The sequence below is a fragment of the Narcine bancroftii genome, chromosome 12 (assembly GCF_036971445.1).
Source record: "Narcine bancroftii isolate sNarBan1 chromosome 12, sNarBan1.hap1, whole genome shotgun sequence".
Classification (NCBI taxonomy): Eukaryota; Metazoa; Chordata; class Chondrichthyes; order Torpediniformes; family Narcinidae; genus Narcine; species Narcine bancroftii.
Genome location: NC_091480.1, coordinates 70,936,609 through 70,955,641, shown reverse-complemented (window position 1 = coordinate 70,955,641; position 19,033 = coordinate 70,936,609). Strand labels below are relative to the sequence as shown.

At 43.1% G+C, this 19,033-nt stretch overlaps 1 protein-coding gene and 1 long non-coding RNA gene across 7 annotated transcripts in view; one reads left to right on the top strand and one right to left on the bottom strand.

The window, feature by feature from the left end:
* raraa (retinoic acid receptor, alpha a) overlaps positions 1–19,033 on the top strand; it is a 657,787-nt gene that overhangs the window by 572,952 nt on the left and 65,802 nt on the right. For all 6 annotated transcript variants that reach the window (XM_069906794.1, XM_069906796.1, XM_069906797.1 and 3 more), the window contains one exon: positions 2,412–2,553. In XM_069906794.1, coding sequence (XP_069762895.1) covers positions 2,412–2,553 — 142 coding nt within the window. The remainder of the gene's footprint in view (positions 1–2,411; positions 2,554–19,033) is intronic.
* Positions 1,363–18,097, bottom strand: LOC138747516 (uncharacterized). Its single transcript, XR_011347529.1, has 3 exons — positions 17,890–18,097; positions 12,606–12,692; positions 1,363–1,808 (listed from the first exon to the last, which is right to left on the bottom strand). It is a non-coding gene; the product is annotated as an uncharacterized lncRNA (long non-coding RNA).

Here is a 19,033-nt window from a genome sequence, read left to right as displayed (position 1 = left end):
GTTGTCATATTCAGTGCACTTGTTAAAGAAAATACAGCTGTCTGCAGATGGCTGTCCAAATGATTTACAAGAATCTAGTTCTTTCAACAGCACACGAAAAACAATGCTATACAATGAGGTCAGCATACTTGGAAGAAGAGGCAAGAATTCACAAATATTAAAGCCAATTTTCTAAGTTCACACTGCTGGTGGGTTTATTTGCTTGCCAGTGTTACATACTGGGAATGGTGACCACAACTGCCAAATATTTGCAGTCCATTGGCAAAGCATGCTGGCTACACAGCCTCCAAGAGTCAGTCCCATTGCATCAAGTTAATGTTGCAAGATGAAGAATAGAATTATCTTGCAGTTTAAATAAGATAGCCGTTATTACCAAAAGAATGGCAGAAACATCTTCTAGCATGGTAACACATCCTAAGGCATTTTTAGTGCACATCATCAGACAATTTCTTTTCATTGAACCACAAAAGTAGGATACGCCCCATGAATGAAAAGAACAAGGATGGATAAATAAGCTTCCAGGGGCCCAGGGATGGGTGAGATGAGTGGGCAAAAGTTTTCTGTCTGGTTTTTGTCTTCCTCTTGGTCTCATTGGCTCAATTAAAGTAACAGATGTATTTCCATGGAGTCTGTGTATCCAACTTAGCCTGGGTACAAGAACCATACACGCCAAATGGAAAATCTTTTGGGCAAATCATTATGTTGCTTTGTGGAATTAATTTTGTGAGACTGTGCCATGCTGACTGCATCAGCCGTCCATTTATCAACCAGTTTTCTATTGATATGGAGCAAGCTAACAAGCAGAAACATTGGGGCAAAGCTTGATACTGTATTGCCTGCACCATGTGTTTGTGTGTCAGCTCTTTCAGTTGTGCTCACTGACACCTGCCTGCTTTATGCTTACACCTTGAAAAAGGACTCAGGCATAAACCATTGGTAATATATCTTTACCTCTTATGGATTCTGCGAGACCAGCTGAGTTCCTCCAGCATTTCTGTGTTTTTACTCACTGAGTAAGTGCCAGAATTAAGAATGGTTGTTAACCTCCCCACCCTGTGGTCAGTGACAGTACCTCAACTTGAACATTAACTGACATCAGCCAATTTGTAAGGGTTAGGAATTGCATGTTAAAGCTTCAGAATTCACTGATGTGCCTTTGAGAATCTTGCATTAGACCTGATTTTCCTAACTGTGTTTGCCAACTCAGACAAGTTAGTGTTGTTCATGTGCAAAAAGATGGTCCCACTATCTGGAATATTTTGCTTGCAGGTTCTTCTTTTCCTTTTTAAAGGTCCTTCTTAATGTCTTTTGGTGATGGAAATTCTACCACAGGTTGTACATAAACTTGTTTTGTAAATGAAGATCCAAAATTTGCATATGTTGGAAATCCAAAATAAAAACAGAAAATGCTGGAAATATATGGCAGGCCAGGCACCATCTGTGGAAGGAGAAACATTGACCTAATGCTTCAAGTCAAAAATTCTACATAAGTCAAGTTTACTGTCATTTGATTGCACAAGTACCAGCTGACGAAACAGCATTCTCTGATCCTCGGTGCAAAACACGCAGACATACAACCAGACATAACACACATACAGACAAACAATACACATGCAGGACAAGGATTCATAGATACAAATAAATATTGTTTCAGGTCTATGAGAGGCTTGAATGGTTAGAGTGAACAGTTCCTTTGGTCGTTCAGCATTCTCACTGCTCGTGGGAAGAAGTTGTTCCTCGACCTGGTGGTGCTGGCTCTGATCCTCCTGTTTCTCTTTCACGCAAACACATGGTGCAGGCAATAAGAGCTGAGAAAGTGAGAGAAGGTTAGTTTTAAGTTAAAGAGAAGGGCGGGGAGGTCTGAAGAGGATGAAGGCAAACCCTGGCCTCACTTTATCAGGGATGTTCCCATTTTTCCCTTTTTCCAGTTGAAGAAATTCGCCCAGCTAAAGCACATGAAGTATTGTGCAAAGCACTAATTGGGATATGTGAAACCTGCACTATGAATAGCAAATAAAAAATTATGATCTCAGTAAGTTTGAATTGCTATCTTCTGCACAAAGTTCATTCATTGAGAGCAAAGCAGCCCACGTCTGACTGAAACATTAGCAACATCTGATGTAATTTACGTTAATTTTTTGGAAGCAGGTTGACTCTTCACAGCAAGCCTGACAACAAAACGAACCGAGTGAAGGATAGGATCATGCCTTGAGTCTAGATTTTGTTTCCCATCACTAATAGACAACCCCTCCAACTAAAGCATAGATTTTTACTATCTTTTTAGCTGAACCATTGAAGGAAACATTTTCCTCCCTTGTAATGAAGATTTGGGTGTTGTTCAGTCATTTGTTTTATAATGTTTGCCGTCAAGATCAGTAGCATATTTTTCTCTTTCCATTTTTTTTGTCCAGGGTTTCTTCAGAAGAAGTATCCAAAAGAATATGGTGTACACTTGTCACAGAGATAAGAACTGCATCATCAACAAAGTCACCCGCAATCGGTGTCAGTACTGTCGGCTGCAGAAGTGCCTGGAAGTTGGCATGTCCAAGGAATGTAAGTCTCAGCATTTCATCTGACAGTGCACATCACAGGACAGCAAGCTATCCTTTAATAGGTTTTTGCTTTTGTACCAAGTTGGTCAACTGGCAGGATTTGCAATTTTTAAATGTTCACCAAGCTGTGAATATTTTGAGAAGTGCATTGTTATTGCCTTTCAGAAAAACGAGAAGAGATCGCCTTGAAACTGACAACATTCTTACAGGACCTGATAGGCTAGATGTAAGGAGGTTGCTGAATCTAGAACCTGGGGCTACAGTCTCAAAAGGAGGAGTAGGTGAGAGGAGGATGAATGTGGAGATCTCCGCATTGAGGGAAGGGTGGGGTGGAGCCCACAGAGGCTCAGTCTGCAGTTTCTTCAAAGTGAAGATTGATACCTTCTGAAAATTAGGAGAATTGAGGGATACGGTAATAAAGCAGGAAAATGGCACTGAAATGGAAGGTTAGCTATGGTCTTGATAAATGGCCAACTCCTGTTCCCAGTTCTCACCTTCCCTTACCTCAGTTCTTCCATTGTTATTTTGCCCTTTAAACACTTCACTATGTTTTATCCTGACCCTAACTTCTCTATCCTTCTTGGCTTTCCTGCACCAGTGCATTGTATTAAAATGTTCTCCCTAAACATCTCCCTTCTACCAGTAACGTTTGTTCCCCATTTCTATTAGCCCAAATGTCCCACAATAAATAATTCTTGCTTTTCTTCTCTTAGTTATCCATAATATCACCTACAGATGAGATAAACCTCAATACAGATAGAGATATTATGAGAAAAACACAAAAGTCTGCAGACACCGTGAATGAAGTAAAAACCCAAAGCTGGAGAAACTCAGCAGGTCATACCGTGTATTTTATGTAGCAAAGATAAAGATACATAATCAACGTTTCAGGCTGGAGCCCTTCATCACTGTATGCCTTGATAAACGGCTCCAGCTCGAAACGTTGGTAATATATTTTAAATTTTAAAGGGTGGGAGGAAACCGGAGCTCCCGGGGAAAACCCACGCAGATATGGGAGAACATACAAACTCCTTACAGCAGCGTGGGATTCAAACCCCAGTCCCAATTTTTGCTGCTGTAACAGTGATGCATGAACTACGATGTTAACCTTGTTGCCCTTTATCTTTGCAACATAAAGTACACTGTTTGACCTGCTGAGTTTCTCCAGGATTGTGCTTTTACAGTTCGTGATATTACCCAGTTTTGTCCCTTATCACTTTTTGTTTCTGACTCTTCGTCCATTAATCCATCTTGGATGAGCTCCAATGAATGCTGTAAGATTAAAGTCCTTGACATTGAGCCTGTTGCAAATTCCATCTTCCTCCCCCAGCAAAATCAAACCACAACACGTCAATCATGTTTGATCATGACCTGAATCTTGAGCCCCTCAGATGCCATCAGCTCTCTCCTAAGTTCTCCCAGCCTCCCACACACCAGTGGCAATTTGCAGTGGCTAATTATCCTACCAATCCACATCTCTGGGATGTGGAAAGAGAGCTGGGGAGTGCTGGAGGTCAAGATTGAACTTGGGTCCTTGGGGCTGTGAGACAACAGCAGAGCTGTGGCAAACTACCCATATTACAAAAATGCTGTAATGAAGTTAAAATCATAGAGCAGGCTGTGATGGCAATTTATTCTTGTTAAGAACTGTAAAGAATTTGACGTGAGACCAGAATGATCCATCCTCAACAATGCTGGTCCTCCCCATGCTTGCCCACAGCCATACACAGAATCCCCTTTCCTTCTTTGTACAACACTAATTTGTGACAGGTTGCAACATGTTGCTGAAAATGAAACCTAATCATTTTAGGCATTTTGAAAAGCAGCTTCCAGCCAGATTCTTGCTTAACTGAACCATGTCAGAAATTAAATGCGTTTTGCCTAAAGTAGCCTAAAATGATCTTAGATATATTGAGCTTTGCCTACAAGTACTTAGCATTTGTCAGATATGTCAAGAAGCTAATTTGTCAGCTCCATTCATCATAAAGTAATATGAATTTTCTCAGAAGTGGCCAATTTGAGAAACAGTCCGATAAGTAGAAAAATCTGTAATAATGTATATCCATATTCTGATAATACTCAAAATTTCTAGAATGGATCTCTTTGGCTTGGCTTCGCGGACGAAGATTTATTCAGAATGGATGACACATTTTCAAAAATCACCCCTTTTTCTTACACTGCCAGATCCCATATTATAAATACATTTTAAATGTTTTATTTTGTGCATATATAAGCAAACAATAAAAGTACTGTTAAAAGATAGACAAAGGTCATGACACGTGAACTGAATATATCTGTTTTATGTACATCACTTGCTCCTAACAAATACAGATAAATAATCTTTGGTCTACTGTACCTGCTCCAATTTCTGTATCTTTTGCTGCATGCTTCCCAGACACTGACCCACAATTATCCTTCAGTCATGACCACGAAAAGAAACTACTAAAAAACCCATTTGATCTGACACTATTGAGATTTTAGTGGTGCTGGATTTGCAGACTTCCTGGATTATTGGATGTTACTTTTCTAGTACAACGTATTTATATTGCACTTTTTATTTAACATGTTACATGCTAATTAAATATTTTTTTCAGTGATCCTGGAAAGTTTTAAGGGAGGGGGAAATGTAATGAAGTGATATTCAGGTTTTATATACAGAACTTCAGCTTGTCAAACCCTATATTCAAAGTAGATAACTTTTCTATAACCTGGCATGGATACAGATGCCAGACTTTTCAAAGGTTTACATTCAATATCCAACAAATGGGCTGTTTTTGGCAGGTTGTGAGTTGAATTGCATGTTCCCAGGATTGCCTGCTTAGTGTACCATGTCTTTCTTGAAGTAAATTAATTTGGTGTTTTGAATGAAATGCTTACAAAAATAATTTCTGTTGGAGCTGAGTTTACATTATAATGACATGCTGTACCTGCCCAGAATAGCATGTTTCACATTTGCAATTGGGCTCCAAAGCATCCTTGAAGAAAATAGTTAGGATGGAAACCAATAAAAATAGATTAGATGAAGAAAGCTGTCCCTGGATCAAAGTAAAATGTGCTTAGCCTAATGAACATTTTAATATGTTAAAGATGCTTTATGAATCAAATTTTACAAAATATAATTTTGCATAATTTTTATCTCTGGAGATGTTAAGGTCCATATGTTGTTGGATTAACCCCATCCACTCAGCTTTACCATTAATCCTCAGTTCCCTCTGCTTGCACTCATTTATATCATCATCTTAAAGAGGCTTTGTTTTGTATTGGTGCAGGTGAAAGATTCTGATTACTTTGACTTTTTAGTTCTAATTTCCTTATCTTTAACTCGTGCTTAATGATATTGAAATAGATCGATAGAACATCACAACACAGAAAACAGGCCCTTAGACCTTTCTAGTCTATTCTGCTTATTCTAGTTAATTCTGCCTCGGCCCACTGACTTGCACCCAATCCATATCCCTCCATACCCCTCCCATCCATGTACCACAACAGAACGTAAATCTATCCCCATCCATCCCACCAGTCTCCCAAATACTTGTTCGTACTTTTAGGATGTCCATCGGTAGACATTCACAGCCCAAGGAGGACCTGTACCTTGCTGTTACATCCTAATGCACGATAAAGAAAATGGCAGTCAAATGAACTTCAGAATGGCCTTTGGTATTGTAAATATTTTAAACTTAACCCGCAAACCCAACAAAATGTTTTTTTGTGCATTTTGTTGGGTTTGCATATAAGTTTAAAATACTTATTTATTTGAATACTCTTATCTTTGTATTTTTTACATCCTTCCAATTCTCCCATTTATTTTCTCTATTCTTGATCCAATTGCAGTGGTATTTGCTCAGTAGTTCTTTCTGTATGAGCCTGGATAGAGGATGGGCCAAGCTCTTTGATTACAGAAGTTAACAGAGTCAAACATTCCTGTCCTGACTCATATCTGTCATTACCTTTCCATAAGGAAACACAGTTTGTTTCCTTCACACCTGCTACCCACACCTTCATGCCAAGCAGTGAGTTAAATCGTATGACTCATTTACTGTATGGGTTCAGAGCAAAAATAGGACCTCTCACTGACTTAGACTTCAGTGATAATTCTATTTTGTGGCAATGTTAATTTTAGTATTTCAGAATGGTGTAAAGACATTTCAGTTTTTATTTCAGACCTGCTACCAGCATCATAGCATTAGTCATCTAGCACCAGTTAACAAATGGCCCTATCTCCATATTAGGTTTATGTCTAGATTTGTGCTGAAGTAAGTGATCTGAGGTCAGGTTATACCAGTGTAATTGTTGGCTTTGACATTCCTGAGTTAAAGAGAACCCAGGTTCAAATCCAGCGCTGTCTGTAAGAAGTTTGTATGTTCTCCCCGAGTGTGCATAGGTTTCCTCTGGGTGCTCCAGTTTCCTCCTACCCTCCAAAACGTACAGGGTTGTAGTTTAATTTGGATGTAATTGGGCAGCACGGGTTTAAATGACCGGAATAGGCTTCTACTGTGCTATGAATAAAATGTAATTTTTTTTAAAAAATCAACAATTATTCTTGACCCTCAGGGTTGTATGTTCTCTAACAATAAATCTGAAATCTCAAAAGCTGGAATATTGTTAGAATACTAGTAAGTAAGAGGTTTAACCAATGCCTGAAATACGTGAAACTTCATACATGAAGAGGTATTTTTGGGCCACGGCCCATGTTTGATTTGGAAGAGTCGAAATGATTATGGAGAAAATAGTGCAATTATGTTTCAGCTGCATCTTCTGCTTATATGGGTGGAAAGTGTAGTATAGATTTCCCAGTGTGCAGCAATTTCTTAAGTACCGTATATTTTGGCATATAAGACGATCCTTGAAGCACCCAAGAAACATGCCAAAAACAGGGGTCATCTTATTGGCCAGATACAAAAACTGGTCCTTAAAATTCTGCTCAAAATACAATGCCCGACAGCTCAGGCAACACGACACCACCTCAGTCAGCACACATTTTTTTGCGGGGTGGGGGTGCTGTCTTATACACCCAATATATGATAAATCCATGAAATTGGGGTCCCGTCTTACTCGAAGGTCATCTTATACGCCAAAACATATGGTAATTTTTAAGTTGAATGTCTGAGCTGATGCTTGGAGAGATTTTCTTTATGTGATAGTGCTTCTCCTGACTGTAAGCTGGAAAAGGAGAATGGATTATTTCAAAGTTGGAGCTTTGCTGACTCCTGCCTTGCTCTGTATGTCAGAGAGCTGTGTTTGGTAGCAGCAGCCTATCAGGCACTGAAGCACTGCAAAGAGCAAATGCATAGCAGTAATTCTGTCCATTGGGTTTTCCGTAACACAACTGCAAGAGGAAAGCTGTGTAACATGAATCCATTCAGGCCATGCTGAGGCAGCCTCACAGCTAGTTCTTGAAACGACTCACATTATTACCCTGTGAACTGAAGTGGATCGTAAAATTCGAGATTATGCATATTGGATTTCTTGATCACTGGAAAACTAACAGTGCAAGTCATGAATTTGACTCTGACTTGCCCGTAGACTTTCCAGGGGTTATCTAATTGCACAAGAAATTCCTGAAAACAACAGAATCATCTACATTGAATAGGGCAAGCTATTGTAGACTACTAACCATTCATTCATGAGCTGATGTGTAGTCCATTCAAATATTTAATTCACCAGGATATAAAATAGAGAAAGATTGATAGTGATGAAAAAAACCATTTGAAAGTTTGATAAATATCTCCACTGATTAAAATCTGAATAAAAAGGATTTGACACATGAAAGTTTATTGTCAGCGGAATGAAGAGTGCATATTTGCTGATAAAGCAAAGCACGGCCATTATAATTTTTTATTCTGGTGAATCATGTAAGTTAGAACCATAGAACGCTACAACATAGAAAACAGACCATTCAGCCCTACTAGTCTGTGCTGATCATTGCTCAGCTAGTCCCAATAACCTGGTCCCATTCCTTAACCCTCCAGACCTTTCCCATCCACGTATCTACCCAATTTATTCTTATGATCGAGTCTGCACCCACAACATCAGATGGGAGCTGAGTGAAGAAGTTCCCCCTAATATTCCCCCTAAACCTTTCCCCTTTCACCTTAAAGCCTTGTCCTCTTGTATTTGTCTCTCCTAATCTCAGTGGAAAGAGACTACTCACATTTACTCTGTCTATACCCCTCATAATTTTGTAAACCTCTATCATATCTCCCCTTATTCTTCTTCACTCCGAAGAATAAAGTCCTAGCCTATTTAATTTTTCCCTGTAACTCAACTCCTGAAGGCCCATCAACATCCTAGTAGATCTTCTCTGCACTCTTTCAATCTTATTGACATCCTTCCTGTAGCTAGGTGACCAGAACTGCATACAATATTCCAAATTTGGCCTCACCAATGTCTTCTATAACTTCAACATAACATCTCAACTCCTATACTCAATACTTTAATTTAGAAAGGCCAATATGCCAAAAGCTTTCTTTACAATCCTGTCTACCTGTAACACCTCTTTCAGGGAACAATGTACATGTATCCCCAGGTCTCTTTGCTCCTCCGCACTCCTCAGTGCTTTTTCATTTACAGTTTATGTCCTTCTTGATTTGCTCTTCCATAATGCAATAACTCCCACTTGTCTGCATTAAATTCCATCATCCATTTACTGTCCCATTCTCCCAGTTGCTCTAGATCCCTCTGCAAGCTTTGAAAATCTTCTTTGCTGTCCACATCACCTTCTATCTTTGTGTCATCAGCAAACATGCTGATCCAGTTCACCACATTATCATCCAGATCATGGATACAGACAACAAACAACAATGGTCCCAACACAGATCCCTGAGGCACACCACTAGTCACAGGCCTCCAATCTGAGAAGCAATCACCCACTACCACTCTGTTTTCTCCCACACAGCCAATTTCAAATCCAGTTTACAACCCCTCTATGTATACCTAGTGTCTGAACCTTCTGAACTATCCTCCCATATGGGACCTTGTCAAAGGCCTTACTAAAGTCCATATAGACAACATCCACAGCCATTCTTTCATCTACCTTCTTGGTAACCTCGTATAACTCTACAAGATTTGTTAAACACGACCTACCAGGCACAAAGCCATGCAGACTATCCTTAATCAACCCATGACTGTCCAAACATCTATATACCCTATCTCTCAGAACCCCTTCCAATAATTTACCTCCTACTGGTACCTGGTTTACTTTTGGAGTCTTACTTAAACAGCGTGATAACATGAGCTACTCTCCAATCCTTTGACACCTCTCCCGTGGCGAAGGACATTTTGAATATATCCATCAGAGCCTCTGCAATCTCTGCACTAGTCCCCCTCAAAGTCCAAAGAAATATCATATCCGTTCCAGGGGATTTGTTTACCTTTATTCACTGTAAGGCAGCAAGCACCTCCTCATCCTTAATCTCCATATGTTCCATGATCCTTCTGTTTGTTTCCCTTCCTTCCTTACACACTATGCCAGTTTCTTGAGTAAATACTGATGCAAAAAAACTGTTTAACATCTCCCCCATTACTAGAGGCTCCACATATAGATGGCCACTCTGATTCTCTAGGGGACCAATTTTGTTCCTTGTTATCCTCTTACTCTTACTATTCTTGTAGAAACCATCCGGATTTACTTTCACATTATCTGCCAAAGTCCCCTCATGCCTTCTTTTTGCCTTCCTGATTTCCTTCTTTATTATTCTCTTACATTTTCTACACTCTGCAAGTACCTCATTTGCTCCTTGTTTCCTATACCAGTTATACACCTCTCTCTTCTTCTTAATAATATCATCAATATCCCTTGAAGACCAGGGTTCCCTGTGCCTGTTAACTTTGCCTTTAATCTTGGTAGGAACATGCAAACTCTGCACTCTCAAAATCTCACCTTTGAATGCCTTCCACTTGCCGAATTCATCCTTGCCAGAAAATGACTTATTCCAATCAACTCTTCCGAGACCCTTTCTCCACTTTTAGAACCTCAACTCGAGGACCAGACCTATTTTTATCCATAGGTAATTTGAAATTAATGACATTATGGACACTGAACCCAAAATGCTCACCTAAATACTTCTGCCACCTGACCTGTCTGGCTTCCTCTCTCATTTGTACTTCTATATATTGATTTAGAAAACTTTCCTGTACACATTTGACAAACTCCAAGCCATCCAGCCCTTTTACAGTATATGAGTCCCAGTCAATATGTGGAAAGTTAAAATCTCCTACTATCACAATTTTCTGTTTCTTACATCGATTTGCTATCTCTCTACATATTTGCGCCTCCAATACTCTTGAACTATTGGGCGGTCTATAATACAACCTTATCAGTGTGGTCACACCTTTCCCGTTCCTCAGCTCCACCCATATGGCTCTGTAGACGAGCCCTCTGGGCTGTCCTGTCTAAGCACAGCTGTGATATTTTCCCTGACCAGCAATGCCACTCCTCCCCCTTTCATCCCTCCCCCTCTATCACATCTGAACCATCAGAACCCTGGAACATTGAGCTGCCAGTTCTGCCCCTCCTGCAGCCAAGTTTCAATAATGGCCACAATGTCATGTCATGAGACTAAATGAATACTTTGCTTCAATGTTCACTAGCGTGAGAGACCTTGATCAATGTAAATCAATATAGGACAGACGAGAGCATGTTGAGGTCAAGAAAGAGGAAGTGCTGAATCTCAAAAAACATTCAGATTGATAATTCCAAGGTGAAGGAAATATACCCCAGGTTACTAGAGGAAGCAAGGGAAGAGACTGCTGGGGCGTTTGCAATGATATTTGCATCCTCCCTGGAAAATGGAGATACTAGAGAATTGGAGAATGGCAAATGTAGTCCCCTTGTTTCAAAATGATGTTAGGGAGGGAAGGTTTAGATTGAGGAGTAGGTTTATAAAGGTCAGTACTGTGGGCTGAAGGGCCTGTACTTTGTTGTAATCTACATGTGCTTGGAAATTGTTGTCCTGTCTCCCACCTTCTCTTCACAGTCAATTTCTCAAGACTGTTCCACCATCTTGTTACTTCAGGGTAATTTTAAAATTCCTTGTGGTATTGAGAAAAAGAGAAAGGGAGTCACCCCTATGTCCAATTCAAATTTCATCCCCCAATCTCCAATATATAGTTTCAGATTTTTTTTATGCCTTGCAATTTGCAGAATTTTACTGTGTACAGATTTTCACACCTGTGAAAGGTGCTATTTACCTGCTGTTTGTGTGGTCTGTGTGAAATCTCACTTGGAGCCATGTGAGATTAAGAGTTCCATCTTTCAAATTTTAGAGAAAGCCGACTATTTGACAAGTTGCCTCCTTTTTGCGAATCAGTTAATCATTTGTGAGGTAAATGCTCACTCATCCTGTGTTGTATCCACTGAACATAGAATGGAGTGACTTGTGCATGGTGAACGACATTAGCATTACACGTTTAGCACAACCAACAAAGGCCAGGTTTCTCCCCCACAATATGTAGATAACTGGAGAAATAAAAATATATCACGCCTGCACATTGGAGAATGGTTTCCTATGCAGCAAATTGTAGGGAGCTTTATTTCCGTACCATACAGGTATTCCAAAACTAACACCCATAGACAGGATTGACACAAAATTCTCACATAAGACAGGGTTTTATGAACAAAATCACCGTGCCTTTCTTGTAATTCTGCTTTTAGTACCATTTCCCATTAGTTTAAATTGTTCATGATTAGTGCTGCTGTATTTGAGTTTCATCTAGGACTACATTTTTAGATGTTTCCTGAGAGTGCCAAAGCAAATAACTGCTGCAAACATAAGGATTTTCAGGACAAAATGCAGACAGGCATTTGGGTGCGGTGGGCATGACTGAACAGGATTATGTTTGGTGCTGGTTGCAGTGGGATGTTGGAGAAATAGAATGCTTGAGGGAATTGAGTTGATCTAAGCTGTTACCATCTTCAATTTGATGAGTGCATTTAACTCTATTCTGCAGCTACATTTCACAAATACTCTCGCTTGAAGTTTATTAGGGAGATAGTAAGCTTGAGATTTGACTTGCAAGTCTTATATCCTCAGGTTGTTATTGTAAATTCCATACCTCACCATGTGGTTGCTCTCCAAGAAGTGGTGGTGATCTATTTCTTCATTTTCTTCATCTTAAATCACACATGAAATATGTAGTTCTCTTTTGAGAAAAAAGAAAATCCTGTTTCACACTCATTTTTGGATTATACCCTTACTTAATTGAGTAATTTGTATCGAATACGGGCAGGAGCAAGGGGGAGACGGCGGCCTCGGTCGAGTGAGGCAGGCGGAGGCCCCGGTCCGGGCAGGGAGTGGGAGGCGGCGGCCCCAGTCCAGGCACAGGGAGAGCAGCAGCGGCCCCGGCCCCAGTCCGGGCGAAGGGTAGACGGCGGCGGCTCCGATACGGGCAGGAGCAAGGGGGAGACGGCGGCCCCGGCCTCGGTCGTGTGAGGCAGGCGGAGGCCCCGGTCCGGGCAGGGAGTGGGAGGCGGCGGCCCCAGTCCAGGCACAGGGAGAGCAGCAGCGGCCCCGGTCCGGGCGAAGGGTAGACGGCGGCGGCCCCGATCCGGGCAGGAGCAAGGGGGAGACGGCGGCCCCGGCCTCGGTCGAGTGGGGCAGGCGAAGGCCCCGATCCGGGCAGAGAGTGGGAGGCAGGGTGAACTGCGGCGGCCTCAGCCCCGGTCCGGGCAGTATGGACCGACCTAGGAGGGGAGGCAGGCCCCTCCAGCCCGGGTAAGAAACCTGCATAGGAGAAGGCCACTCCGATATAAAACCTACGACCCAAGGACCTCAGTGCCACGTCCCAGCTTGCTTGGCCACGGCACACGAACCATGGGTGTAAAGGGTGGGGCCAGTACTGCGCGCACTGCACTCCACCTAAAAGCTCCTTTGCGCAGGCCCGAGGACAGGTCCACGTCCTCCCCCTCCACGTCCTCCCCCTCCACGTCCTCCCCCTCAAAAGATGCTCACAAACTCAAGCTAGCATGCTGGAACATCAGAACCATGCTAGACAAGGCTGACAGCCACCGACCTGAACGTCGGTCTGCCCTCATTGCACATGAACTCCTCAGACTTGACATCGACATAGCCGCTCTCAGTGAAGTCCGCCTGGCAGATGTAGGCAGCCTCCAAGAACGCGGCGCGGGCTACACACTCTACTGGTCTGGCAAGCCTTCGGATGAACGACGCCTATCTGGTGTAGGCTTCATGGTCAAGAGCTTCATTGCCTCCAAACTCGAAAACCTTCCGACAGGCCTCTCGGACCGAATCATGTCCATGCGACTCCCACTTCAAAACAAGCGTCACATCACCCTCATCAGTGTCTATGCTCCAACCCTCCAGGCGGAACCAGCAGAAAAGAACAAGTTCTACACCGACCTGCGCAACCTCATCCAACGTACCCCTACAGCCGACAAGGTTGTCATCCTGGGCGACTTCAACGCTCGTGTCGGCAAAGACTCAGAAACCTGGCCAGGAATCCTGGGCAAGCATGGCGTCGGCAAGTGCAACGACAATGGGCGCCTCCTGTTGGAGCTCTGCGCAGAACAGCGACTTGTCATTACAAACACCCTTTTTCAGCAGAGGGACAGCCTTAAGACCACCTGGATGCATCCCCGATCCAAACACTGGCACCTCCTGGACTACATCCTGGTGCGAGAAAGTGACAAACAAGATGTGCTCCACACCAGGGTCATGCCTAGCGCGGAATGCCACACTGACCACCGGCTGGTTCGCTGCAAGCTCAACCTTCACTTCAAGCCAAAGCCCAGGAACAATAAAGCCCCCAGAAAGAGGTTCAATGTTGGAAACCTGCAGTCAGACGAAGCGAGAGGAAACTTCCAGGCAAACCTCAAAGCAAAGCTCGACGTTGCAACCCGCCTCACGGACCCGTCCCCTGAAACCCTCTGGGATCAGTTGAAGACTACCATACTGCAATCCACTGAAGCTTCTCCTCCAGGAAAAACAAGGACTGGTTTGACAAAAACAGCCAGGAAATCCAGGAGCTGCTGGCAAAGAAGCGAGCTGCCCACCAGGCTCACCTTACAAAGCCGTCCTGTCCAGAGAAGAAACAAGCCTTCCGTCGCGCATGCAGCCATCTTCAGCGCAAACTCCGGGAGATCCAAAATGAGTGGTGGACTAGCCTCGCCAAACGAACCCAGCTCAGCGCGGACATTGGCGACTTCAGGGGTTTCTACGAGGCTCTAAAGGCTGTGTACGGCCCCTCACCCCAAGTCCAAAGCCCGCTGCGCAGCTCAGACGGCAAAGTCCTCCTCAGCGACAAGATCTCCATCCTCAACCGATGGTCAGAACACTTCCAATCTCTTTTCAGTGCCAACCGCTCAGTCCAAGATTCCGCCCTGCTCCAGCTCCCTCAACAGCCCCTAAGGCTAGAGCTGGATGAGGTTCCCACCCTGGATGAGACATATAAGGCAATCGAACAACTGAAAAGTGGCAAAGCAGCAGGTATGGATGGAATCCCCCCAGAAGTCTGGAAGGCTGGCGGCAAAACTCTGCATGCCAAACTGCATGAGTTTTTCAAGCTTTGTTGGGACCAAGGTAAACTGCCTCAGGATCTTCGTGATGCCACCATCATCACCCTGTACAAAAACAAAGGCGAGAAATCAGACTGCTCAAACTACAGGGGAATCTCGTTGCTCTCCATTGCAGGCAAAATCTTCGCTAGGATTCTACTAAATAGAATAATACCTAGTGTCGCCGAGAATATTCTCCCAGAATCACAGTGCGGCTTTCGCGCAAACAGAGGAACTACTGACATGGTCTTTGCCCTCAGACAGCTCCAAGAAAAGTGCAGAGAACAAAACAAAGGACTCTACATCACCTTTGTTGACCTCACCAAAGCCTTCGACACCGTGAGCAGGAAAGGGCTTTGGCAAATACTAGAGCGCATCGGATGTCCCCCAAAGTTCCTCAACATGATTATCCAACTGCACGAAAACCAACAAGATCGGGTCAGATACAGAAATGAGCTCTCTGAACCCTTCTCCATTAACAATGGCGTGAAGCAAGGCTGTGTTCTCGCACCAACCCTCTTTTCAATCTTCTTCAGCATGATGCTGAACCAAGCCATGAAAGACCCCAACAATGAAGACGCTGTTTACATCCGGTACCGCACGGATGGCAGTCTCTTCAATCTGAGGCGCCTGCAAGCTCACACCAAGACACAAGAGAAACTTGTCCGTGAACTACTCTTTGCAGATCATGCCGCTTTAGTTGCCCATTCAGAGCCAGCTCTTCAGCGCTTGACGTCCTGCTTTGCGGAAACTGCCAAAATGTTTGGCCTGGAAGACAGCCTGAAGAAAACTGAGGTCCTCCATCAGCCAGCTCCCCACCATGACTACCAGCCCCCCCACATCTCCATCGGGCACACAAAACTCAAAACGGTCAACCAGTTTACCTATCTCGGCTGCACCATTTCATCAGATGCAAGGATCGACAATGAGATAGACAACAGACTCGCCAAGGCAAATAGCGCCTTTGGAAGACTACACAAAAGAGTCTGGAAAAACAACCAACTGAAAAACCTCACAAAGATAAGCGTATACAGAGCCGTTGTCATACCCACACTCCTGTTCGGCTCCGAATCATGGGTCCTCTACCGGCACCACCTACGGCTCCTAGAACGCTTCCACCAGCGTTGTCTCCGCTCCATCCTCAACATCCATTGGAGCGCTTACACCCCTAACGTCGAAGTACTCGAGATGGCAGAGGTCGACAGCATCGAGTCCACGCTGCTGAAGATCCAGCTGCGCTGGATGGGTCACGTCTCCAGAATGGAGGACCATCGCCTTCCCAAGATCGTGTTGTATGGCGAGCTCTCCACTGGCCACCGTGACAGAGGTGCACCAAAGAAAAGGTACAAGGACTGCCTAAAGAAATCTCTTGGTGCCTGCCACATTGACCACCGCCAGTGGGCTGATAACGCCTCAAACCGTGCATCTTGGCGCCTCACAGTTTGGCGGTCAGCAACCTCCTTTGAAGAAGACCGCAGAGCCCACCTCACTGACAAAAGGCAAAGGAGGAAAAACCCAACACCCAACCCCAACCAACCAATTTTCCCTTGCAACCGCTGCAATCGTGTCTGCCTGTCCCGCATCGGACTTGTCAGCCACAAACGAGCCTGCAGCTGACGTGGACTTTTTACCCCCTCCATAAATCTTCGTCCGCAAAGCCAAGCCAAAGAAGAATTTGTATCCTATCATTTGAAACATGTATCAATGACCATTAACCCAGATGGGACAAGAAAAACATCTGAAACCTTTAGCCTTGGGCACTTTATTTGTCTATTCCCAGTCATTCAAACCAGGCCTAGTTCTATACTCAAAAAGGAAATTATGCCACTGAAATTCTTCCGCACCACACAATTCCTCAGTGTGCTACTCAATCAGCACGGATCGCACAAAACCACAGACCTATCTGCATGGATCATGAATGGCCTGGGTCACTCAGATATGTCATTCAAACCTTTACAGGATAGGTTAGATAATATTCTGTGCAGCTCAAAAGGAACAATGCTAACCTAGTCCTCGGCTCTGGGAGTAACCATTAGATCCACCCTCGCTCACCTTGACGTGGAGGTAATTTGGTTCCCCGGCTCTGGATGCTTCCCAGTCCTCTCCTGAATACCTAGCCTCTCCATCTTCCTTCCCCACCATTAGTCCTTGAAACAACAGAGGAGGGAGTAACTACAAGGAGCCACAATGGTGCTAAATAGAGACTGAATGTTATAATGTACAGCAATGGAAAGGTATGGATATGACACTAAGGAGATGAATAGACTCTGAATGATTTTCTTTTGTCAATAATTTATTGTGAATTAAGTTTTATTTATGGAAAAAAAATGAGTAATCCTAATTCCCTTCATGCTGAAGTCCCAAACTCCAAGCATCCCCACAATTCTTGTCTTACCCTCCATTCATGACCTTTATATTGCATGTGGAATAAGCAGAGGAAATGTCTTTTTGATGAAATGGCTAATTTTGTTGCACACAGTGGCTTTTATTATAGGCGCAATGCAATATTTCTGGGTTTGTCCAGATGCAGGATTGGTGGGGATCTCCTCTCATCCAACCCAGTCCCAAGCACGCCAGCAACTTAATGTGCTTTTTTGAGGTGCTGAACAATTTCTAGGTATTTAGTTTCGAAACAAAAAAATAGCCATGAAAATGACTGCACGATAGCACACGAACCATTAAAAAGGCAAGCAGGTTAAAACAGCAAGTTACCCTAAAATATTGTAATTAACCAATATACCACTGAGCACTTGAGTTAACATTCATTACAAACAGAATGATGGGACCCTCTCCAATCTTAATATCAATGTGTGGCGACCCACTTACCAGCAAGCGAACCGGCTCCTGAAATGCCGGAAGTTCTGTGGAAAATTGACCTGCATCCAACACAAGTTTTTATCCGGGCCAATAGCATCACTGATGATGTCACTTCCAGTCCATGTAACAGAAGCAGTAACGTATACAAGCCCATCATGCAAGCCTGGAGGCGTCAGTCTTGCACTAGACTCCACAGAGTATACATCAACCTCTCCGCACATACATCAACTCGACAATGTGTACAGTGATTCCACAACGTGTACGTTGACCTCTATAGTAGCTCAGTATAGAATACTTTGTTACAAATGTTCATTTAATAGAACTCATCTTATTGGATGTTAATTGAACCTGTGCTGCAACAAGAGATTTAAGAAAAGTTAACTCTTGACTTTTGTCTGATGCATCACAGAGACATACATTCCAATATTTTATCTGTCTGCAGAGTAACCTGGTTAAAGGACCAAGGTCGATAGAACAGAATTGCTCCGATCAAATTGTGATTTTTTTTTTTATTGTCGATGCAAACAAAGGATACACATAAAGTGAAGAAGCTCACAAGAAAATTATCATAGAAGGAAGAAATAGCTGAAGTAAGTGATCTGAGGTCAGGTTATACCAGTGTAATTGTTGGCTTTGACATTCCTGAGTTAAAGAGAACCCAGGTTCAAATCCAGCGCTGTCTGTAAGAAGTTTGTATGTTCTCCCCGAGTGTGCATAGGTTTCCTCTGGGTGCTCCAGTTTCCTCCTACCCTCCAAAACGTACAGGGTTGTAGTTTAATTTGGATGTAATTGGGCAGCACGGGTTTAAATGACCGGAATAGGCTTCTACTGTGCTATGAATAAAATGTAATTTTTTTAAAAAAATCAACAATTATTCTTGACCCTCAGGGTTGTATGTTCTCTAACAATAAATCTGAAATCTCAAAAGCTGGAATATTGTTAGAATACTAGTAAGTAAGAGGTTTAACCAATGCCTGAAATACGTGAAACTTCATACATGAAGAGGTATTTTTGGGCCACGGCCCATGTTTGATTTGGAAGAGTCGAAATGATTATGGAGAAAATAGTGCAATTATGTTTCAGCTGCATCTTCTGCTTATATGGGTGGAAAGTGTAGTATAGATTTCCCAGTGTGCAGCAATTTCTTAAGTAC